A 26,331-nucleotide genomic window follows, 5' to 3' on the forward strand; every position below is an offset into this window, starting at 1 on the left:
CCTTTTCTATTAATGGCTAAGAGCTTGTCCTGGGGTTAACGCTCCGTCAAACATCCCCTCCCTTAAAGTTTATACATATAAAGGGACTTTTGTGGAGGTGCAGTGCACTCAATATCAGTGCGCTGCAGTGCGCTCCTGACGAATTGACCGGCAAGATTCACGAAACGTTGGTGTTATCAACTTTATTTCTTATTAATTTTTTAACAAACAAGCGCCGACTAAAACCTGTTAAAAGATACTGAAGATCATGACAACATGTGTCAAGATCAACGTCAAAGTAATTGGCGCTGATTCTCCTAAAGTGCATAATTACCTTAATTTTATGATTACTATTGTCCAGTTTTATCCATTAAGTATCGATTCCAAAGAAAAAATATCCGGTAATTTAAACTTTTAACGTAACAACTCTAGCAATAAATTAGACAGATGAAATTCCATTTACAAAGATTGATGTAATATGGAAAAAGATGAAAGAAATTAGATGAAATTTCAAGAATGTTCAAGAAAAAGATCCTTTCGTATTATTTCGTGATTTCGTTGTGTAAAGAGTGAGAAAGAGGGAAGGGAGGAGGGCGAGAGAGAAAGAGAGATATCAATCGCTTACGAGCGAATAATAGAGTAAGAACAAATTCGAAGAAACTTTTTCAGTGTCCACGATATGTGATCTTCGTGCTAAATCATCCTTAGATGGTACGTTTTCCATTTAACAATAATGCAAATTTAATACATAAAAATATTTACTTCCTTAATTTATATTGACTAATAAATGCTGCATTTAATGTATTTAATTATAACTCATTTATTTGAAGTTCTATCTCTCTTTCTTTCTGGAATTAAAAAAAATAAGAATTAACGATTATTGATTGTTTCGTTCACTTTCTTTCTCTACAGAAATATTAAATTTGTAATCAATCTGATGAAATATTAATGCTACCATTTATTACACGCAGTTGCGCATCTGTATATGTATTTGTCGAGCAAACACGTCGTTTGCGAAAAGAATGACTTTGCTGTATAGTACGTAAATAGAATTATGTTTGACCATCTAAATAATTATATTGGACACTCAAGTCGTTTACTAAAATGTCAAAATATTTTACAGCATTATTATGCTTGAGGATTCTACGTAATCATTCTGATGATCTAACATAATTATTTTAAGATCTTTATCTAGCCTAAATATTATAACTTTTATGTACTTCAGCAAAACCCCATTCTTTTATGAAAATCATCCGAAATGATCGATATGTCAATGAACCCAACTAAAACTATTCATTCGTGAAAAGTTCAATCTATACACTCAATATGTCGAATACTCCGAAACAGCAAAATAATTTTCGAATGTAATAAATATCAATAAAATATACAAAATATTGTATAAACACTTCTTGTGAATATATCACGAAAATCACTCACCCACGAGCGAGCAATACGTATTTTTGTCGATAGAGAATCGCGGTGGAGATGTATTAAATCGTAAATGCGAATCACATAAGAAAGAACGCAGCATTTCGTGAAAGATGACTCCAAAATTGGAGTCCAAGGTGAAAGTAAATGAATTTTGTGTTTTTAATACCATAATTTTATACAGGGTGTTTGAGAAGTAATGAAAAGTTTTGTCGCATAGGGACAAACGGCAATGGACATTGCCATCTAGCGACGATGTCTAGCTTCTCGCCAGACCTAAAATTTCTCTGAAAATTATAATTTTGTGAAAATATGTAAAACATTTTCTAAATAATATGAATAAATTTTTGATTATTTGATATTACTTTTACACTTTGAAAAGATTTCGAGACATTCCGGAATATTCTTAGAATATTTGAGATTTTTAAGGAATATTTCACGAATATTTAGCGTTAGCTGGGAAAGAACACGAGCGGGAACAAATAATGTCCACGAAAATCACGAGAATATTCTTATATTCGAATAACAAATCGCGAGCATTACACACCGACAAATTGCACAAGGAGGGAAAAGAGATGTGTACAAAATGCAATTATCACAAACGCAGACTGCATATTTGGGTACAAAAATATAGGGACTGATAATCAGCGTTGTAACTTTACCGCAAAATAGTCTCTTACAATTAGACGTTTACAAATATAGCGCTATCGAGAAATTAATTTTGTGACGGTTATCACGAAGCGCGGATCCTCTTTTTTTTTTTGTTTTTTTTTCTTGTAAAAGATGCCAAATGTACATATGAGTACGCAACAAAAGTCACTCATTCCTACTAGCTTTTGTACGAGGTCCTCTCTTAAGGGGTTATACTACCTTGGCGCGCTGAAAAATGAATCGTTTTTTGGGAATTTTTTTCTCGGTTACTAACGAATGGATTTAAATGAAATTTTGAGGCATGATTAAACATATATTGAAGTGCACACACAAAATTTTTTGTCAATTTATTTTACAAAATGGCGCCGTGGCACTATAATAGTCAAAATTGTGTTTTTTTCGTAACAACAAACGGCGTTGTCTGTTTTAGCACTTCTATGGCACCTAGAACAAAAATCCAAAATTTTTCTTAAAATATGTTACTTCTACTTTGGAAGTACACATGATTTTGTTGTTTTATTGAAAATTCGCAAATTGGCATCAATTTTAATGTATGTTATCGTTTTTTGGGGTAAAAATCGACCTTAAATTGTTTATAAAAAACGTATTTTTTTAGTAATCGAAAAAACCATGTGTACTTCCAAAGATAATATATCTGAGAAGCTACAGTTAAAATTTCAAGTAAATCCATTGAAAATTGGCAGAGTTCCAGGCAACGCCAGTTTGTCGTTACGAAAAAAACACAATTTTGACTATGATAGTGCCACGGCGCCATTTTGTAAAATAAATTGACAAAAAAATTTGTGTGTGCACTTCAATATATGTTTAATCATGCCTCAAAATTTCATTTAAATCCATTCGTTAGTAACCGAGAAAAAAATTCCCAAAAAACGATTCATTTTTCAGCGCGCCAAGGTAGTATAACCCCTTAAACCTGCATCAGACTAGGCGTTAAAAATTGATTACAAATTAAAGAATAGAATTTAATTAATCAAATATTATTTTTCCGTTTTGATTGAATTCTAATCTCAAATTTACAATTCTTAATCTCCAATGCGTATCTGATACGAATTTTAGGGTTGTATCAGAGAAAACATCGTGCAGTCGCGGGCAAGAATAAGCGAACGGAATAGGTGAAGATGTAACAAGAGGAAATAAGATAACGAAACGCTGTGTGACTCTTGTGGAAAGAAACGCATCTTTTATACATTTACACGCTCTTCATAAAAAAATTGCGACCAGCTCACATGTGGCTGGAGACCCTTTTCTTTATCATCTACCTTTCTTCTTTCAACATTCACTCCTTGTCATTAACATCTCTTCCATTGTCTTCATACAAACACATACGCGCGAATTATCTTCATTTATTTATCCATTCCGCTGATGCACTTTGTGTCTCTCGTCCGTCTCACTGTGTGATATATTCCATATCAACGAAACTTTAGAAAAAACAGAGTTTTGTGTAGTAGACGGGCTTAAAAAGACAAAATTATGTGATGGCACAGCACAGCGAATCGATCTTCCTTGTATGAGCAAGGTTTCCTCTTCAAAGAATCCTTTTCCTTTATCTTCCTCATCTTCTTCTTTCTGCCTTTGCTGTTTCTTTACCTGAGGCAGCGCAGCCACTTAGGCAGCATGGCTGCGCATCTCAAATAATCTCAAATGGAGCCACTACTGTCACCGGGAAATACCATCATGTTCTCAGCTCCGTACGACGGTGTCGGCGAACTTCTCGCGTCCAGGGATGCCCTACTTGCAGAACTGAAACTGCTAGAGCTCAAATCTTCGTAACTGGCCACCGATTGGCTACCACCTGAAAAAAATACAGAACATTCATTGACAAGGTCTGCGGAGAGCGAATTCCTCGTGCATGAAACTTGTAGCTCTTCTAAAGGAGAATCATGCTGTGCGCAATAAAGATACTTAGAACTTATTAGGCAGTTATCAGCTTACGTCATTGGCCTTAAGGACAAATCTTGACTTTTGTAAAATAATGACAGATTGTTCTTTTAGTATACCAATCAATCTTGGTGTATGTTAATTCTTATCTCGAGTCAAATTAATGAAAGATAAGACAATTGAAGTAAATTGCTTCGAAGGAAAAGGAAGAAATAATTAAATCAAGATTCGGAAACCGAATATCGTTTATTTATAATCAAACTTTCAAGTCGGTTTATCTCATCGCCTATCGAATGTTAGTAAATTTTTCCTTGAGACCGATGACATATATGTCAATAGATCCGTTATTAAAGCCAGAGGTTTAACAGTTAAACTTTAGGTTTAACAATTAAACTTTAATAAGCTAAAAATTTTCCTGATCTGTATTCACGTATATGCGTGGCACTGAACACGTCTGATATTAATTAATTAATTAATAAGAAAATCTAAGGTCAGAAAATATCTTAACTTAATGTATATATACAGACGTATCTGATAATCTAATTATAATTTAAAACTCTATTGCATAGACATAACGTTATATGTAGATCTATGTTACAGAATATGTTTCTATAATAGCGTTACACAGCTGTTGACATTTTTCGTGTCGATATATCTATTTATATCTATAACAAGGAATTCAAAATAAATATCTTAGACTAAGATAAATATAATAGGTGAGTAAACCAATGGTATTTCTTAAGTAATATTTATCAACATGAATAAGTGATTTTCATCCATGTTATCCAACTTTTGTATACAACACATTTTCTCAAAAATGCTTTGTTTTCAAAATATTTCACCGGAACTTTTCTTCACCCTATATACTTTAATTATGTACGCGTTATTACATCTTGTTTGCATCGGAGTGTCTCAAGAATTTTCAGAACATTTCTAAAAAGTCAAATTCAACGATAAATTATGCGAATACAGATCTACAAATATACATATATTACAAGTTGTAATTAAAAGGACGAGAAACTTTTCAAGAAAAATAGCATGCGTGTGCAGTATAGCTGTATACTTTTATTTTTGTTTCGTCATTTTTGTATTTTTTTCCCTTAAGTATTAGCAATCACTCGTGAAGCGTCTCTTCCGCGAGTTAACGTCTCGCGTGTGCCGGACATAATTTTGTTTTGTTTTCATCTTTGTTTTTTTTTTTGTACATTTGTTATTACAGTCATTAATGTTATTAGTGCATTTTACAATATTTTCTGACGTACTTCCGCCATAATCGATTTTACACCGTGAAAGAAAATAGCGTAACGCTCTATTCGCTTCCTCTCTTCTCGTTCTCGTGGACGATTCTCCATATATTATTAATTAATTAATTAATTGAGGTCGTATCGAGTACGCGCAATATCAACGTTGCGTGTATCTAAAATAATCTAAAACGGAGAAGGTAATATTGCCAATTTCAATTCGTCTAAGGTGTCCTATTTGAATATTGTAGAAATTATTGAGTAAATTTGATATTTCCGAATTTTGAATTAACATCTAAATGTTATTCATCATAAATATTTCAAGAACGTATTTGTGCAGAAATAGCTTTTTTCTTTTTTAGGGGGGGGGGGGGGGGGGAAAAACCTCTATTTCGCGTGTCATTTATCGATGAATAAAATTAAGATATTTTCGAATAAAACATACGTCTAATTTAGCCGGTTTGATTTAGGAATAAATAGAGCGTGGCTAAAAGTTGTACAGCGATTCGTAAAAAAAAATAATATCGACAATGAGCACTGTTGTATACATTGAGAAAATATTGCTCAGATTGATTAAACGGAATTAATATAATACAGATTATATTTTTTGAGTTTTACATTAACGAAAAAACTCATCTTTTTCGCGTTAATATTTATTATTTCTCAACGCACATTGAAAGGAGTAATAAGTTGATCGACCATAAACTTACACCGAGTGAATTAAATTATGCAACAAGCTTGTTCGGACTTTGGCATTGTAACATCACACAAGCGAACATTGTACACATTTTACACTTCGCGGCCACTTCCAAGTGGCCATTGTTAAAATCGTTTACGAGAATGAGATAAAAAGCTAACGAACACGCGAGACTGACAAAAATTCTTTTAACATCAAGCACGCTGCTAAAACGAATCTACAAGCTAAAGCTTATTAGAGAGAAGTTGAGTCTCTACATCCTCTCTAACAAATAAATATACGAAAGTAACTACCGAGAGTTTAGAACGGCATTATAATTGCGTTATGTCGACGAAGGCAGTCACTGCGCAATACATTCGAATTTTTTTCACGATTATTGCCTTTCTTGTAACGATATAAGACGTACAGTGGCAGAAATTTCATATCGTCGATCTTAAATTTATTTAACAAAAAAAAAAAAAAAAACATTCGATGTTTGACAGAAAAATAAACTTTACTCAAAAGTTACAAGCAATTTATTACAAGCGATATCAGTTCTCATCATTCACACAATTCGTAAAAAAATTTTAGTTTTCAGTTAAATATTTCATATTTGATATTATACTGATTCGGCTTACAATTAGAAAAACTTATGGTTTATATCCTAAGAAGGCAAGAAATATAATTCATGAGATATATATACGTATACACAGTCAAATAATAATAATATGATCAGAAAGATTCAAGATTAAGTAGATAAATACAGTTATTCTATTTGCAACAAAGCCGAACAATCAAGGAGCGTGTAATTGTTTTATAGAAAAATTGTTAATCGAGAGATGTACAATCTGATCATCTTTTTTTGACTCATACTCAAAATTTCAAAAACACATGACTGATATATAACAAGAAAAACTATTTATTTTATTAATTCTAAATAAGATGTATTCTTTCATGATTAATCTCTTCAAGATCGACGACTGACTTTTCATCGTGATTTTTATTATTTGTGTTTGTCGCTGGTAGTTTGTTAGTAGATTGTCTTATGATAAATCTATATCGAGGAATACTGTGTCATTTTTATAACCACTGTACAATACAGATCAAAACTTATCTAAAAAGTTTATTGCGAAATTTGACGTATCGCGATAGATGATATATCAACCAGTTTTGTTTCATATTTCTCTTTTTTTTTTTTTTTTCCATAGAAGAATACCTCTGTGTGAAGAAATACCGGTTAATCTTAAATCTATTCAGGTAAATACACAGGTAAGTTATAACTCGCTATACACAGAAAAAGAAAATAGAATTGCTTAAAATTAAAAATTCGGCGTCCAAGTGTTTCTGTCCTTTCGTATCGGACCATTCTAGGCCCGGTTGCATCGACGCCGCATTAATCGGCATTAATCCGGGCTAATTTTTTATCAATAAGTAGGATTAATAATTTAGGAAAGGACAATCGCGAATCGCTAATCCAGGAGCTCGTTTGATGACCTCGCAATGCAACGTTTAAATATCTCTAGCACAATTCTATAAATTAGTACATATACATATCTACGGTATTACAATTAGTATAGTATATCTACACAAAGATTGGTTCTGAAAAACTATATGATATTCTGTGTGTATTTCAAGAGAAGTCAAAATACTATCAAGAAAGTGATTGTATACAAAGTGTGCATTATAATTTAGACGATAATTATTATTTCGAATTTTTTCTCGCCCGCGCTGTGCTGAAATGGCCAAAAATAAAAAAATACACGTAATTCTCAAATTGCGGCGATAATGGAGTGATGAATATATATATATATATATATATTATTTCCTTCTCTCGTATTTTGTTCTCTCCGAGCATTGCAAATTCGCTAACAAGAGTATAAGGATGACTAAAATATTCTTCGAGAGCGTAATACAAAGTATATAATCTATTTGTGACCAATTTTATTCGGCATCTCTCTTCACGAATCACATACATATCCACGCATCACATACATTCCTTATTAACATACATTGCAAGCAGTGATTTGTTATTAAATCATAAATCTATTTTATTTCTCTTTTCCTTTTCTTTTGCGTAAAACATACTTGCATTTAACGATATGGAATAATAATTGTGACAAAGATTAAATGAGGGACGAGTTTTCATCGGATCAGCGTATTATGATCAAACTGTACATATGCATAAAATATCTAATACCGCTTGAATCGAGATCAACTACGAACTGAGGGACATCACAGTTTTAAAGAATTTTTTTTATGAAATTTCACGTAAAACAATGCGGAAAATATACATAGTGAATTAAAGTTATCTGTTCGTCAAAAGTAAACTGAAAGGTGGCTTTAATTTTTTAAAAATTAAAGAAGATTTCAATATGAGCCATGTTACAGGGACGTTCATGGAATACAATATTTACTACAAACGAAAAAATAACTTATACAGCATTAGCTAATAGCAGTCTAATTAAAAAAAAAGATCTTGCCTTACACACACAATTTAATAAGTATTAACTCTCTAGCAGCAACATTGTTTAAAAAAATTTTTTTGCTAAAAAAATCTTTTTAGACTGATTTTACTCAAAAATATTCGGTAAGTGAACAATCTATCAATATATCGAAAAATGTATTTTTTGTGATAAGATGTACTGTATGTTAGTATTTAGTTCAATACACACTCATCGTCAGTTGTTAAGTGTAACTAAATTGCATGGATCTTGAATTTCCCGATAGAAAGTGAACATTACAAATATGCAATATTCTGTTAAAGAGTTAATGAAATAAATACATCATGCTTGTATTTTAATAAAATATTATTTGTTTCTAATTAATCCCTACTCTTTTGTTTAAATCTTTATAATTTAAGTTCAAATCAAAATTTTTATCGCAATTATTAAGATCACTCAAATAAGAATGATGTCTATATCAATGTATTCTACTAAAAAAAAATTAATAAAATCATTTATTAATTAAATATTTATCAATAAAAAGGTAGGAGTTACTGATTTTTTTAACGCATTTTCTATCTTTATATCTCTTTTCAAAAAATGTTCTTTTTATCTCAAATATCAATTACAGTTTAAAAATTTTGATTAAAATCCGAATTACAAAGGTTTAATCAGAAAAGCGTTGCTCAGACGCAGAGGTTTCACCTAGGATTTAATAGACTAATACTATTAGTAAATCATTAAAATTATTTTTTAATCACACAGCTGTTAGCTAACACTAATAATATTTTTTCCCATGGATGCACTATTGTTCACAGATACGATATCCGTACACATACAATCGTTACCGGTTAGTAGTATTACATGGCACTGATCCAGTTATCGCTGGTTAAGATTTAAGATGTACTTCTTTCCTTTTTCTCTTTTTTTAATTTTACAAAGCAATTGTATAACACATGGTAAACTATCCTGCACTCTGTATTTATAATGTATACTTATTTGCAACAATAGCGGAACAGTCGATTTTTCTAGTGGAGATTCTGCTCCTTAAAGAAACTTAATGTTATTTCAATGCTGATAAAATCTAAAGATAATCAACCTTATGAATGTTTCTCATGTTTCACTTTATACACTCTCTAGTCTCAATTAAAATAGATGATAGTTGATCTCTTAATCAAAAGATTCATCTCTTTCAACATAATTGTGCTATTTAAGTTTTTCGTACAGCGATTGCAACGACAGAATCGTTGTCACGAAGTTACTCAGTTTACTGTATTTATAATCGTTTCTAGTGATACACTATTGCACCTGTTTCTCTTTTTTTTATCGCTAATTACAATATACAAAAATGTAATTATATATACACACAAGCCTACACACTTTTTTTATGCGTCACCATCGGCAATGTTGAACACGTTTTATATACTTTTTTTTATTTTCATCCTCGTTTTCTATTTTGCGTTAATAGAGAACATCTCTTAGAGACAGAAGAAAAAGAAATTTTTATATATCAAGCACATGCCTGCATAAGCCACTTTCGACGTTTCGAAAATGCGAAGGAATAAGAAGAGATAAAAAAGGACTTATAACGAATACAATTGGATACACTAGTATGCACTAATGCATATTGTATACTGATTTAATCTGACAAAGAGTAGGTAAGAATTCGAAAATTAATTTTCAATTAATACGAATTTTGTGAACTCTTTGAGTAAAAGATACTAATGAGATAAAACATTATGCATGGTCCTTTGTTTTCTAATAAAAATTTTCACTCATTTAAAAAAAAAGAAGTTATTTTTATAAAATATCTGAAAAAATGAATGAATAAGTGGTGGACGCTGTATCAATGATATTTTTTATTTTCAATTTCGAACGGGAATAGGCTATTCAGACTGAAAATTACTTTTTACGATAGAACATGGTACTTTTTATTGTAAATTCAATTTCTACACGCAAAAAAATATAAAACTTTTATACTAAAAGAAGTAAAAAAATACTTAAAAAATACAATTTTTTATTAATTTAATTCATTAATTTAATTTCATTAATTTAATAATAATTAAATTAAACAAAAAAAGATTATTGCGTTTGATTTTGAACACATGATTAACAATTCAGAAGTTCTAAAATGGATGCTCTACTTATTCCACTGGCATATCAACGATGGCTAATTTACAACAGCTATAAAAAAATACCTCTTTATATATAATGTGAAACCTGATTTTGAATAACTTTATTAATGTTTATTTTTGAAAATAAGCCGTGATTCATAATGCTTTACCTAATTAATAAAGCATCCTTCAAGCTGTTCATAATTTTTGTGATTGTTTAGTAAAATCTTGATGCTTTTTTCGCGTAGAAACCGCGCGAATCTTCGATAAAAAGTATATTCGGTAAATATAACGATGTTTTCGCTCCAATGACCTTAACCATGACATATGCTGTCAAGATCATACTCTGAGTGATCTTCAACAGATTTTAGCCACCGCTCGTTATTCATTAATACTGTCATATCACTTTTTGTTTTTGGATTATATTTGTTAACAAAAACAAAAAATAAAACTTTGAACATAAATACAAACTAGAAATGTCTTCTATAAATAATATTGTATATAATTATTTTTTATAATGTACTGTTTCTATAATACTGTTCCAAATTTTGTAGTAATTAACTTAATCATAAAATAACAAAAATGTTTTTGTTATTGACCGTTTGACGAAATAAATCCAAAAGTTGACATAGTAAGTAGTAATGCCACATTATAGTCTCAGATATCAAAATATTTGCATGGCGCCAACGTAATGCACGTGTGGAGTAAATGTCTTGTCACTATAATGTTCAGCTAACTCCGTATCTGACGAGCATACTAACAGTATATTGTGATTTACGCACTGTATGAACATTGTGCATGTAAAATACTAGTAATCAAATGTCAATTTTTGACTGCATGTTGCAGGATTAGCATTTTTTAAAAAAATTTTTTTTAATTAAAAAAATTCATCATTATATTTCTACAAAATTCTTTTATAATTAATTTTATTTGTATATGTAATTAAATAATAATAAACACAATGTAAACTAAATTACGAAAAAATGAAATAGTGTTATCAAAAAACCCAATATAAAATCCAATAAAAACCCTAAAATACCTAATAGATTGAGATTTTAAAAAAATTCAGGTTTTTTCCAACTTTAACACTAGCATACGTGACTACACTGTTAAAAATATATACATTAAATTTCATGTAAAGTAACGGAAGCAAATTTCAAGCAGGTACATTAAAATCGTTCAATGTTGTCAATGATCGAGCATAAAATTATAAGTAACTTATTGTTAGATTTAACAATTTTAATGTATCTGCTTGAAATTTGCTTCCGTTACATTTACATGAAATTTCATGTCTTTTTTAACAGTGTAGCATATAATAATAATAATAATAATAATAGTGATAGCACCATGCAAATATCAACTGCTTTATTAGTAGAAAATAGCATACTAACAGAATAGTGCTTGCATGGTTCGCTAAATATGGTATGTATTAACGTGCTGACGCACGTTAAGTTATCGGGGTTCCTATTCTTTTTCTTTCATAGATATCTGTACAAAATACATAGAAGTTAATGTATATACAAATTTATGGAATTTTTTTATTTCAATGTATGGTAAAGCAATTTTGGTTTCAATGTTTCTCTTTCAGCAAATATATCCAACCACTTTTTTATAATACGTACGATTCAGACTAGCCAGTGACTATCCAGTTATCCAACTGAATCGTAAAAATGTCATTTTTCGGATAGAAAGTTACATTAAAATTTTCAAAAAAAAATAGTAATAAAACTTATACTGTGTAAAGTATAGCGATAAAAATATATAATTTAAGAGAGTAAGTTAAAAAAAAACTAAAAATAACCATTTTCAGAAGAGATGAGAGCGTACCATTCGACGAGCATGTCTCAAAATACTGCAACTTTATTAATACTTTTCAAAACGTATTTTTCCTCTTAAAAGTTTATGATTTCTTCTTTCTGAAACGATACTTAGTTTTGCTTTTCGTTTTTTTCACAAAGTTATAATTTTTAGAATAAAATATTCTTCTTCATTTCTTTATAAAATTTTTTACATCTTTTGGATACTTTTAACATTGTTATCAAAACCTTTTTCCGCTTACAGATATGGATTCTATACAATTTGACGTTTGTTAAAAAAAAAATTAATTTTTTTTAGCACAGGGAATGGAAGAGTTACTATTCTGTTACTTTCCCGTTACTTTTTATAATAGCAATTTGATAATGACAATTGCAATTTTTATGAGGTAAATTACAATAGGTGACTCAGCTTCAATGACCTTAATCTTCACATATGTTATCAAGATTATGACTCTGAGTAATCTCTAACAGAGTTTAGTTGTTGCTCGTTATATACTTGTTAATAAAAATTATTAATAAAAAAGTTCACTACTTTACGAAGCGAAACAAAATCTACATAATTGTACTATTCCACACCTAAGTTTTCAACTTTCACCGCGAACAAAATCCACCTCAATTTATATACATATTCGTACCTATACATATACTACTATAAACTTTAATTTATTACGAAATTGTAGAAGCCCCACTATCATCTATTGCACATGTGTTTTAATTTTTTTCTCTCTTTTGAAGAAATGCATTCTTCCTCTTAAAAATTCGTAAAATTCATTTTGTAATTCGTTTTAAAAATTCATATATGCGATATTTATAAAAGAATTAAAATTCGAAAAAAAAATATAATAAATTGTTTCAATAAAAGAAATCGTGTTAATAGTTTGATTGCGTCAAATTACTCTACATAAAAGTATAATTTCTTACGTTTTCATAATTAATCCAAGGTACGTTACACAAATTAAACTAATAATTTTGCAAAAAAAAAAAAAAAACCGAAATTAATAGCAAAATTAACAAAAAAAAACATAATAATCTTGCAAAATCAATATCAAAATAACAAAAGTTAAGTTTTTCTCATAGACAGCGTGTAATTTTTCTGGGTAGAGAAATAAGAGTATAAAAAAATAAATATATAAAATTTAGAAAAAGAGAAAAATTGAAAGAAAAAAGTAGGAAAAAAGGGAAGAAGGGAGTAAGAATGAGGGGGGGGGGGGGGGGAGGGGGAGAGAGAGAAAGAGAAATTTAGTTAGACTAAAGATGGGTTTTGAAATGGCCGAAGTGTCCGGAATCATATGAATTATTTAGATTGAGGGTCTAGAATAAGAAAAATATTGACTCTTTATCCTTCACACATTATCAACGTCGCCGTTCTTGTGATGCTCGCATTGCGTTGCCTAAATTTTCCAATTCTAAATACAATTTATACTCAAACAGAGCATCCTTTTCAATATCCGGCTGTGTCTAAACGTAAGTAAAGTAATACTTTCATAAATGTTTGAACAGACGTGGTTCGCGCAAAAATGAACACATACGAGAATGTAGAACACATCGTCTTAAAGAATTACTGCGAAAATAGATCTCTTACTGTCCTCTCTTTCCTGTTCTATTACTATCGTTACTATTATGTCAACAATTTATCAGGAAATACTGAACTACGTATAAATGATTAATGATATAGCCCCTTTTTAAAATGTCTTTGAAAACAAATAAGCGTTATAAAAGTGCACCAAGACAATATGTACAGCTAAATAAACAATCAAAATAATTATAATCGTTTCTGATTGTAGTCATTCCCAACTCTCTCTCTCTCTCTCTCTCTGTATGTGTGTGTGCGCGCGTGTGTGTATAGAATAGAGTATTAAGGTTGAAAACCTTTTCAACTTAATAATAATTCTCTTATGTATACTATCGTCGCTCGACGAGAAATATAATCCGTGTAGGCAGTAAACGAAAGCTGGATGAATTTAATAAAGATGTTTGTACTCCAACAAAGAAATATAGCCTATTGTATACCGGATGATCATCGTCGTTCGAGAATAGAGTTAGTTAGAAGATCAATTCCGCAAATGAACACCTAATGGCGAAAAACGCTCATCACGCGTCGTCAATTGCACTAAACAATTATGTTATCGGGCAAACATAGATACACGCAATTTGTTTGCACCACGTACAATCCAAGCTTCATCACCGCTTTATGATCTAAGGCAGTTGAATCGAAATTGCTACACGAGTGTACCTCAGATGGAGAAACGTGATCCTGTTCTGGGAGTTCTTTCTATCACGCCCCAATTAACATCAAAGCGTCTAATAATATCCTAATATCGGCTAGAACACAACCTTGCCCGTTATATCGCCCGAACACAATATCCGCTCGCGCGTATATTTTTTATATCAATTACTAATTAATAAAATGAAATGAGGATAGAGTCACGCAAAACGCGATTTTGAGATATATTCACATATGGCGCGACGCGTTTTCGGTTTACGAGTCTTCTGTCGAATCGTTGCAATAGTTTGAAATATTAATTTCCGTGTCAGGAACGAAATTTCTGGAAATCGACAGTGTATTACACAAAGTAAAGATGAGCCTTATCAGCATTACAGCGAGATACACGCGCCATTTGACGCTACCCGATGTAAAATAGCTTTTCAAGGTTGCGCACGGAGCGCTCGGACTATAATTTAATTCCGTTATGTATGAACGCTAATCTACTCCTGTCACTTGCATCAGGAGTATGTAAAGGGCAAGGCTGGCCCTAGGCACGTCCATGCAGCAATCCTCTACTCATCTGCGTTTTTTCCTTTTAGATCTGTTGCTCGCCTTTTTGGCGACGGTTGAATGCTCGGCAGGCATCTCGCGGTCCGCTTCGTTCCGCTTTTCGGCGAACCCATAACCGGATTCTAGGGACATCTTCGAGAAGGTTGTACCGTACTGTTCGGACGTCCTAGTAGTGCTGTCGCTGTCATCGACTCCTACCTGCTGCCACTGCATCGGCTGAAGCTGCAAAGAAGATTCTCTTTGCGATTCTCTCCTCTCGGTTGCCACGTTACCTCGACGTGTCTCGTCGACGACGGATCGTACTTCCGAAGCGAAAAGAGGACTGCCTTCCGTCGCTTTGCTATCCTCCTTGTCCCGACAGATCTTGGTTCGCGCTATAGCAGTCGTAACGCGCGCGATATCCTTGTCCACGCGAGGTTCTTCGTCTATTGGTGCGTGAAAGTCTACGAGGACATTCTCCGTCGCCGCCATGTCGATATCATCCTCCTCATCGAAAAGAAACTTCTCTTTCTCTTCTTCCTTTTTAGTCCTGTATATTTGTCGTCGCGTAGTCTGATGTTCACACATTGCGTGTTCCACAGATTTGAGGAACGTAGGGTTGTTTCTGTCACAGAATTCCGTTTCTTCCAGCTTCCTCGCACGTTTGTCGGTCTCCAGTTTCCTCTGCGCCTCCATTAACGGTTCGAAATACGTTTCTTTGCGGGTTTCTTGCAAATCCGAGGAAGGAGAGATGCTTTTTTTGACGATGGAACTCCAGGATATCTCTGTCAAAGGTAGAGTTTTTGACTCCTGATCTTTAGAGCCGAGTTTCACATACGGCTCGTCCCACACAGCTTCCTGTACGGCCTCCTGCAGTTCCACCATCTTCACATTAGAGGAACAAAATGAAGGCAAAAGGACAGAGATAGAGAGCTCCGTTGAGCTGTTCTCTTGTGACGTGCCGTCTGACTTCTTGCTCTTGCGAGATTTCCGAGTACGCGACCCGGCAATGACAGGCAGAATCTTGCATTCCGGCATCGTATCCGAAGCTTTCTGCATCGCATCGATATCGATAATCTCAACGATGTCGCTCTCATTGGTCTGAGAAACTCGCTTGGTAGATAGCAGCGAGGATGAGAAACTCATCGTCTTTGAGCCACGATTTTTGGCTCTTCTCGTAGGGCTTGAATACAGTCCATCCGACTTATCTTTAAAATCAGTGAAACTGCGTTTATCGTTTTCCTCGGACATCGGCCAGGTCTCCTTCAATGGATTGTATACCACAGTGACCTCCGGAGTCTCTACCTTGTTCTTCTCAATCACCATAATATCCTTTCGCTTCTTGCCAGACTTGGACTTCGCTCCTTGCTGCTCCACTGACGTCATTTCCTGGGTCGTCTGCAGAGATTCTCTCTGTGACAATCTCGATGCACCAAATTCCAACTCATGGACTTCTGAGAGTTGAACGTGCTCTAGATCATCATCAGAGGACAACGTGTATCTGCTATACCTTCTACGCGAATTGTTATTGCTCATCTTTGTCAAGGACGTCGTCGCACCGGCATCGCCTCGTTCTAAATTCGTAGATTCAAAATCGACGTTGTGTATGTACTCCAGATCATCATCCGAAATCGTGCTCTTGCTGCTTTTTCGTTGCACTACAGGAGAAGAAAATTGCGCGACCGTATTAATGGTCACACCGGCATCTTTGTACCTGCCGTTGTCCGTGTTCTTCATCCGCATCTGCATTACCTCAGACTCGTGGATATGCTCAATATCGTCGTCGGATTGAGTGAACGTCAAAGTGGCGTCTTTGCCAAGATTGTATGACTCTATCATGTGATAGTCAATCGAACTGAAATCATCCGGCGGCGGTGGATCCAACGATGGCAACTTATTATCGTTATCATACTCGTTGTCATGATCGGACAGCGATCTCACATTTTCCACATCCAACACAGGTTTTACAGGATTTTCTTTCCTTACGATTACGTCAGTAATCGATTCCATCGGCTCGGGCAAGTCAATAGAAGATACCTCTGTCGTATGTTCAATCTCTCTATTTTTGAGCATAACTCGATCCTTATCGGTGAATTCCTGTGAAGAAGCACGATTCTTCCATTTGTCATTCTTACGTATTACTTGATATTTGTTTCTCGCTACCTTGGTATCTCTTGCGCTCTCGACTCTCTTCTTCAACTCAACGTCATTTTCCTCTTTCTTCGTGCCAATGCCCATCGTCGAATCCATGCATCGCGCGTCACTGATGATGACGCTATCATCGTCCTCTTTAATAATGTATTTTTCCGCTCGTGTCGGGCGTTTGATAGCGGAATTTGAGATTCTTTCGGAATCAACGACGGCTCTTCTCGCGATAGGTCTCTTGACTTTCTCATCTACGTTCGACTGTGATATCTCGATATTCTTCTCGCTTCGCATCGTCTTGTTCTCCATGAGCGTAACGCTATCATCGTCGTAGTTGACGACGTATTTGGCCTTGGCGAGATGCCTCTCGTGAACCTCGCTGCGATAATCCTCGATACGGCTATCGGTAGTAAATCTTCCCTTGCTGCACCATAACGCGGTCTCTTTCGCCTGTGTCATAGGACTGCTCGGAATCTCACCTGGTTGGGCACACAGGCTGAGACTTGTCGGCACCTCGCAAAAAGCTTCCTCCTTTTCGTAGTCGATTGATGTCGCAGTTGTCGTCGTGGCCGCCATCTCCGCGCATAGAGCACGATGGTCCTGCAGCTCGCATATGTTCTCATCAGGTATGCTGTTGATCGCCGGCTCGCTTGCTGAGCGCATCTCCGCGCAGATCTCTGTGAGCTTGCGATTCAGCGCCCGGCTGTCCGGCTCATCTGGGAGATCGATCGCGCCGAGCGAGGCCGGACCCTCCTCGGCGCACACGCTTCTAGGTGCGTGCATCTCCTCCGCGGCGGAGTCGTACTCCTGTATGGAGCTAATAGCGTCCCCATCCTCGTCGGCCGACACGGTAATCACGGTGCCGGTGTGAGGGTTGACGACTTTAGTTACCGGCTGACCCACCCTCTCAAATACCGTACGCCTCCCTAGTAACAGAAAAGCCGTAGGCAGGTATCAATATTACGAGTCGCTGCTCACGCGTCTCTCTCTCTCTCTCTCTCTCTCTCTCTCTCTCTCTCTCTCTCTCTCTCTCTCTCTCTCTCTCTCTCTTTCTCTCTGTGTATGTGTCGCTCTCGCTCTTTTTCTCTTAAGTTTCTCTCTTTTTTCTATCTATTTTGAAGTGATAATTATAGCTTGCACACATGCTCTCTCAGAATTATATCATGTATGAATGCGATTTCGCTTTATTAGTGGATAAACAAAACATCACAGCAAAATTCGTCAAAATTTAAAGAAAATGTATATAACGCTAGTGAGTTTTGGCATAGTTATAAGAATCGGTGCTTGATCAATGAAATCTCGAGCGTCTCACGAAAAGGAATAGTCTAATCCTTTCGTTTTTTTTTTTTAATTACGTTCAACATTTGCGTACTCCACGCGCGTGTCAATTACGCGTGGGTCAAGTCAAGACAAACTTAAGAGAAATACATCTGTTTGTAAAAGAAAGTTCCATTCTAAGCTATACATAAAGCTAGAAACTCGAGCAAAATATGATGGATCTACATGGTTAGTACAAAGACGGTACATAACACCGCTTGTTGAATGTTTTCTTTTCTCCAAAAATACAAAGAGCAGACGTCAAACAAATATCTTACTGTTAGTGCTCGAACATATAATACAGTTACGAGAACAAAATGGAGATACCTGCCTCTGGCCAGTTCTGTGTTACGCAAACTTATAATACTAATGATCTCATCATTAAACATATCACAGAGAATAGAAAAGTTCTGGTTACGAATAATACGAAAATCGTTTTTTTTTTCTATTTGGAATACGCTTTCAGGTTCGGAAATATATCGTGATAATGTCGTCATAAAACGCTGCCAAGCACAATCATTTCTTCTTTTTCGAAAATTTTGTGTTTATTTGTTTTTCAATATACTAATAAAAAGCGGTAAATCGAAATATGCGCACAAATATCATGCCAAATTCATGAATTATATACCCTGTAAACTTCTTAAGTTTAAATCTCGATATTCGGGAAATAAGTATGTCTATAAAGTATAAACATATTTAGTATGTTTGGTTAAAGGGTATGTCTTATTAGTAACTAACCGTCTAAAATCAAGAGGGATAGCTAGTCCTCATCTTACTTTAGAACATATTCTAAATTTTGTCCCAAATTAAAGCCATGATTACAAATTGTCCCTTTTTCGAGTGTAAAAATAATAAATGTAAAGTAATAAATGAAAACAGATTTGATTATTTAGATACTCGTTTTAAACATAATTTTTTCACTGGTAACATTAGTTTTTTTTTATATCTCTTTTATAATTTGGAACATTTCCTTCTATTATTTTTTTAATAATAATGTTATAGAATATTTTTCAAATAAAAACGATCTCATTTAAGAAAATATCTATGTATGTACAGAATGTATTCTGTATCTTGATTATTTAAAACATCTCCGTTGTTCTTGATGAGAAGATACCACAGGGAAAAGTTGTTCGATTCGAAGGGACACATATTATAATGAGCAAAAAATTTTTCTCAAGGTCATATTGTTTGAGATTTCAAGATCACCTTCACTTTTTTAAATGGAATTGTATGATTTTTTTTGCACAATATGATTCCTCTAATAAGTTTGCATATAGAAGTATTAAGTACGATTATAAAAAAATTAATAATATTGATGTAGTAGTACGTATGTTGATGTGTCAATGACACGTAATCGTCTGTAAGTCCTACTTACACTGCAACTAATTGTCTTTAAAATCCCCTTAATGTTAATTCTACAATAAATCTATAGTTAGTAGTTCTAAGTCTTATCGATAAATCGGTGAAATTGGTCAACTTGTACGACTAAGACTATTGATTTTCTTAAGACTGGCCAAATTCGATTTTATTTCTTAGTTGAGCTAAACGACTCGCTATATAACTAACTATATATATAGATGCAAAAAATCATAGTCACCTATTTGGGTTAAAACTAACTAGGGCCGGTATTCATAGTCGGTTCTTATTTCAAGACTGTCTTAAGTAATTTCTTAAGATGCTAAAGCGGCCCTCTGATTGGTTCGTAACTCCTCAAGACTGAACTTAAGACGGTCTTGAATATAAGAAAAGACTATGAATACCGGCCTAGGACTCTACAATGAATCGCAAGTCTTAAGTAACCCTAAGTCTTAATCGATGAAATTAGCCAATTTCTTTTGTTTTTGGCTCCTGCCTCCGGGTAATAAAAGGAGGTCAAGAAATTATATGCGTGTAAGCAGCATTTAATCAGCAAAATAGTAATTCCGTCGGAGTTTGGCCGTCACGCCAACACTCCCTAAATTATTGCGAAAATAGCAAAATAATAGAATTTTTTGGCTCGGTTAAGATCCGCTCTGTCTATTTATAAGCGCTGTGTCAATAATTATCAGACATTCTTTTTCAAGATTTATATATGTACATATAAATATTGTGTATATACAATAATATGCATGATTCAGGAAATTGTATATGTATACTCACAATGTAAAAAATTGTATTTGTTTGATGAAAATATTTTACAATCGTCCAAAGAACGAGTACAACAATTACATGAAACGTTTTCCAGCAAGAAAACATTGTAAGGCTAATATTACACTTATCTGTTTTTTATCGTACGATAAATGTAATACCAGACTAATATAACAGAGAATCATTACATTCTTGTTGTTTGCCAAAAACAAGAATAAAATAATTTAAAGTAGGTAACGCGATAAAAAAAATAAAATAAAATACCACTAATATCTTTCCCACATTATTCTTCTACAATAACAAAAAATAACATAAAAGATAATTCTTTACTTTTTATTAAAGAGATAATTGTACAATAATTGTAGTATTGTACAAAACTGTTGGGCAAACATATGAAATGTATCAAATAAATGTAAACAAATTGCACAAATTATACAGAATATGTCGATTTAGTCGCTTTGATGATATTGCAACTAAGTGGCCCTGCATTCATAGGTGCCTTCAACTAAAATATAAAACTTTGGTGCATAATTACGCACTTACCTGGAGCACGATGAGATGCAATTGATATTTCGAGCATAGCTTCCGCAAGATCCTCCCTCAGTTGACTCTCGCAACTACCAATGGCCACATTCTCGTTGTCCAGAGGATCACCGTAAGCCTCCATGAATCTTGGCGATTGCTCATAACTGCCTGAAAGTAAGATAAATCTTATAAATACAATTAATTTACTAAAACTATTTATATATTATTGTATTATGTTATTTAACACCATTAAGATCTTACGAGCATCAAATTATTAAATTGTTAATCAATTTAACATGTGATATTATTACTACAGTTCAATCAGATTTACGTTTCATAACTGAAAAATTAATTCAGCGCGCAATTTAAATGAAAAAACTACATATGTAATATATAAATTCACATTGAATTATTTAAGCAGTTAAAATCCAGCTTGACTGTTAAAGGCGTTTATTCTTTGTGTGTATTCACATGTATGTTGAATTCACATTCTAAGGACATATTCCTAGTTTAATATAATCTATTTATTTTATTTTGGTACAAACTCCACACTTTTTTCTTAAAATCGAAACATGTAATGCAACAAGCGAGAGCAGCTTACAGATAACATTAGTTTACAGTAAAAAATTATTTCGAGAACCAGATTAGGTATTAATCCTTTTTACAAAAACATTAACGCAGAAAAAGCCGTTTTTGCATATTAAACCTCAATGTTCATCAATTATTTTTTAAATCTAATGTGCTAGTAAAACTATATTGCGACATTGTTTTCAACATTCAAAAATCTATAAGAAATACCTTGCCTAGTTCAAAATAATAAAAAAAAAATGTTTTTTTAATTAGTGTAATTATTGTAAACTCACTTCCTGATCCATCGATAACAACTGGCATTAACGGTCTAGATGTTGCATGAGGCATATTAACGGGCTTCGATCTTGCTGGACGCGAGCCAGTAATTCCAATCTCGACTGCCTCCGCTTCGACCAGATTGACAGCAACACTAGAAATAATTAATTTTCGTTTTTAATCAGTAAAATCATGATTGTAATTGAGAAAAATTGAGAAACCAACCCGCTAGGTGCATTGTAAGTCTTAAAAACAAATTGTGGCCCCATCCACAATCGTCTGTGTGGTCCAGCATGAGTTACGATCTCCACTTGACTCAACCAACGATCTTCGATTGTCTCAAATTCTTGATTGTTCTTTGGTGCGAACGAAATGTTAAGTAATGGATTCGACAGAGATAACGGTGGAACGAGATCTGACGAATTGGGGGATCTACAAAGTGGCCATTGACCCTTTGCTTCAACGTCCAATTCAATCATGGTGTCGTCACAAACTTTTTCCTTTGGCACACCTAAAATAAGTAAAAGTAAACATTAGATGATACGCTTTATATTATCCAAAAAAGAATTTTGGATAATATAAATCGTCTATTTTCTCTCTTTAATAAAATATATAATAAAGTGCATTCTCTCTCATTCTCTCTCTCTCTCTATAATATACCAGCAGCTGGTTTAGGATCCAAATCGTATTGTATCATGTTTCCGTGACATGCCATGATGAAAAGAGAATCGACTGCTCTTTTGACAACCTTGCTACTGGATTCCCTTTGTGCAAACATCCAAGCTCTCGGTGGAGCAAAACACGCGCAGATCTTCAACGGTAAAGTCCCACTATCGTCAGAATGTAACCGTTGTCTCTGTTGTGGTCTGCAATAAAATTTACAATATTTTTTCATTACACCTTTATTGTTAGTTCAACTAGTTTTCTACATGACGCAATAATTACCTTGGCTGTGTGGAGCTGTTGATTTGATTCAGAGAAGATGGTTGTCGAATTTGTGACAAAGGATGCAATATCGTTGGATGAGGATATGGAGGAAGTCGAGGATTGGAGTATGGATATATAGACAAAGGTAATTCCGTATGTGATACAGGAGAGTGGGATCGAGTACCGTCGTCCGTTAAGCCTGCACTTTTGTGGAATCTTGATAGTCTATTGACGACATTAGGTGTGGAATGTGTCCTGACGCCAACAGGACCTCCGTAAGGTGCAACAGGAAAAACGTGCGTTGTACCTCTCACGGTTGAAATAGCAGCCCAGCGTGTATCGCTCGAAAATACCATATCCTGATACAGTAAATACATTGTAAATATTATAAAGTGAAAGTAAGTAACTCGTAAATGTTACCATTACAACTTGCTCTTTATCGTAACGGTAACGCTGGTAACAGCGTTACTTTTTTTTCTTTTGATAACTGTAACTAAGTTACATTTTTTGGTAATAGTAATGAATTTTATAGTTACTTTTCATATTTCGAACATATTTATGTGACACATTTTTTTATATATTCAATCTTTAGCCTAATCGTTTTTTTACTTTAATACTAATATACATATAATAAAATAAATTAAAATAGGCAAATGAGAGTGACGCGCACACACGTACGTATGTACGCACGCAAACATACATCTTTCTATATGTACATTGTGTATCTTAAATCTTGATGGATAATTTATTAAAGTTTTCGATTAATCAATAATAACATAATTTAAAGCTAAAGTATGTAATTAAGATGTGTAAACACTAAAATTGGTGTTAGGATTGTACCTGTACTTTAGCAGTAGTATCGCCACGATGTAAAATATACAAATGATGCACCGCCGCCAGTGTTGATCCACCGGGATGCGGCTGAATTCTGAATATGTGGAAGTCGTGTCCTCTCTTGTCTGACGTCATCAATAACGCGCCGGTTAAGTCGAAAGTCATGGCAACGATCGCGTCGCTGTGAGCAGTAAAATGAGCGATTACAGCATCTGCATTGGTGTCATCCAACTCTTTCTCGTCTTTCGCGATCTGAAGATCCAATATTGTAACGACGCCTGGTTGTGTTACGTCATTGCCCGCGTTATTGATAGCTATCGGCGATACTGAATTCCCCGTGAGACTCGACGCTACCGTTTCTCCTAGTCCGCGAAGACCTTTCCCTAACGACTTGGCCGCGTATAAAACAGTCGCTGTATAACTCTGGACGCCTTCCCCTTCACAACCACCGCTGCTTCTTCTTGAGGGTATTAATTTTTTCTCGCTACAAATAAAGAATGATTATTTAATCAAACGTATAATCAAACGTATTACCTACGTAAATTATTAAAAACATTAGAAAACGCAAGATAAAACGTTTGTCAAATTCTCTACCTATAAGCGAGCCATCGCGTTCCTAAAGCGATGGGATTTGGATTTGGGCCAGGACTGGCATAGCAAGTCGTGATTGTTATGATATTTTGCAATGTTCTAGCATCGAAGACCGCAATTTTTTCTAATAACGTTATAACCACGGATCGCCTGTTCGCTAACACATCGCAGACAGAATGCTTGAATCCTACGCTGTGTATTGACTCGCCGGTTTTCAAGGAGATGAAATTAACGTCGCAAAATTTTGGTCCCGGAAGAGTTGAATCCGGCTCAGAGCAGACCGCTACCATCGGCCGTTTCGCTTCAAATTCATCGACGTGATCGTCGTCAGTCTTTGGGTTTGGTAGAATTCGAAGAATACGAACCACGCCTTGTCGCCATGATAGGATCTCCGTTGCCTCTCCCGTTGCTACTATCAGCCATACCTGCGTTTATAAAAATCGGTAACAATTGAATAAAAACTCGAATCGGATATGCTAAACATCAATAAATAAAAAACTATATTTTGCTTTTAATATAATATTTACCTGAACTCCAACTGCGTATCCTAGTACCAATAGCAACGGTGGTGTACTAGAGCCTTCATTGTAATCAGGATATAAAGTAGGATCATTTATATCAGCGTATTCAAACCGTGCCCAAGATATAGTTTCTTTATTATCAGAATTGGACACTCCTGCATACCCCTGTGAGTAATTACAAACATAGTACACTTGGGAGGATCATAATATTGAGATCATTTTAATTAACTCATACCTGTGGTACTATATCATTTATGATCCCAGCAACACTATCAATGATCGATCGATCTACTATGGGCTGAGGTGAAACGATTTGAGCTCCTTTATGCACACCTCGCCTTGGTGATTCCGCAGACATTTTTTATTGCCAAGTTAGAGTTTTATTTATCTATACAGATGGTTAAATCTTGAACAGAATAAATGTGACATTTAGGCGTATTAAAAAGCTTGTATATTTTACCATATAAAATATACAAGTTGTTAATGCATACAAAAGGACAGTGAAAGGTAATATTTATATATAAATCTCTGCAATAAACTTTTCGCTGACGCGATTCCACTTTTTAAAAAATCCGAAACTTGTGCTTGAAAGACAATTCCTGCATTCAACAGAGGAAACTAATCAATTAGTGCTTAGTGTTTTTTAAATATTTTCTTGCTTTTAGTTGTTCGATGGATATTAGTATAGCAATCAATTATATGAAAGAATCACTAACTGATTAATTATCTCTGCTAGCCAATTATAAAAAATATATTGAGATATTTCCATAAAACCTTTCAATTATCAATAGATAAGTTGTATAAAACCAACTTGAAAATACAAACAAATAATCCTACAGAGTTTAAAAAAAACTAACAGTGTAATGGAAAGAGTTTGGTATCTCGCGCAAGATATCGATAAGCAAGGACAAAGGAGACAAAGGATCCCTGCCAAATGCGCGGGTCAAACGGACGTCGAGCGATCGACGACGGTTAGAGAATGCTCGGAATAAAACAAAGAAGACGAAACTTGTCGTTCTCACGCACTCACCTGCAGGAGAGAGCGAGGAGAGATTTTATTCGCGTGACGAGACGCGGGTGCACAAGACGACGGGCGTGAAGCGCGTCGTTCGCATTATCGTTGCGCGGCGGACAGCGGCGGAGGACAAAGAACCCGAGGTGCACCGTGTTCTTCTGCTCTCGTAGCTGCTCGACAATTTCGCGGACATTACTCGCGAGATTACTGTACGTCGCGACGCCGCCGTCGCGCGATCGTCGTCGTTGGGACTCGGTACGTCCAACGAAGCGCCGTCGTCGTTGACGTCGTCGTCGTAGTCGTCACTCGATGCATTATTCAACACGCACGGAAAAGTATAGGAAAGCGTCGCGCGCCCTGCCCTGTCCGTAATAGTGGAGTGATGCGATGTGTGTTGACGACGGGGACGGCTGACGGAACGCGGGATGGGAAGGGGGAGTCTATTTTGTATGGAGTGAAAAGGGGGGGTAGGGGGGGGGGGG

At 34.6% G+C, this 26,331-nt stretch overlaps 1 protein-coding gene across 1 annotated transcript; it reads right to left on the bottom strand.

Annotated features, from left to right (window-relative positions):
- Positions 1-15,028: 15,028 nt before the first annotated feature.
- On the bottom strand, positions 15,029-25,216 carry LOC108782368 (uncharacterized). Its single transcript, XM_018550640.1, has 10 exons — positions 25,070-25,216; positions 24,841-24,999; positions 24,317-24,738; positions 23,729-24,206; positions 22,907-23,247; positions 22,622-22,827; positions 22,187-22,472; positions 21,979-22,115; positions 21,134-21,283; positions 15,029-18,072 (listed from the first exon to the last, which is right to left on the bottom strand). The coding sequence occupies exons 1-10, from the start codon at positions 25,190-25,192 to the stop codon at positions 15,029-15,031; spliced, it is 5,346 nt and encodes a 1,781-aa protein (XP_018406142.1). The 5' UTR covers positions 25,193-25,216.
- Positions 25,217-26,331: the final 1,115 nt, after the last annotated feature.

Source organism: Cyphomyrmex costatus, unplaced genomic scaffold, assembly GCF_001594065.2.
Source record: "Cyphomyrmex costatus isolate MS0001 unplaced genomic scaffold, Ccosl1.0 scaffold124, whole genome shotgun sequence".
Lineage (NCBI taxonomy): Eukaryota > Metazoa > Arthropoda > Insecta > Hymenoptera > Formicidae > Cyphomyrmex > Cyphomyrmex costatus.

Bases quoted from the DNA above. Each gene is read 5' to 3' on its own strand.
- LOC108782368 (XM_018550640.1), bottom strand. From the start codon at position 25,192: ATGTCTGCGGAATCACCAAGGCGAGGTGTGCATAAAGGAGCTCAAATC. The intron at 22,473-22,621 runs GTATATTATAGA...TACTTATTTTAG, and splicing joins GGATCCTAAACCAGCTGCTG to GTGTGCCAAAGGAAAAAGTT. The intron at 18,073-21,133 runs GTAAGTGCGTAA...TTCTGTTACTAG, and splicing joins TGCATCTCATCGTGCTCCAG to GGAGGCGTACGGTATTTGAG.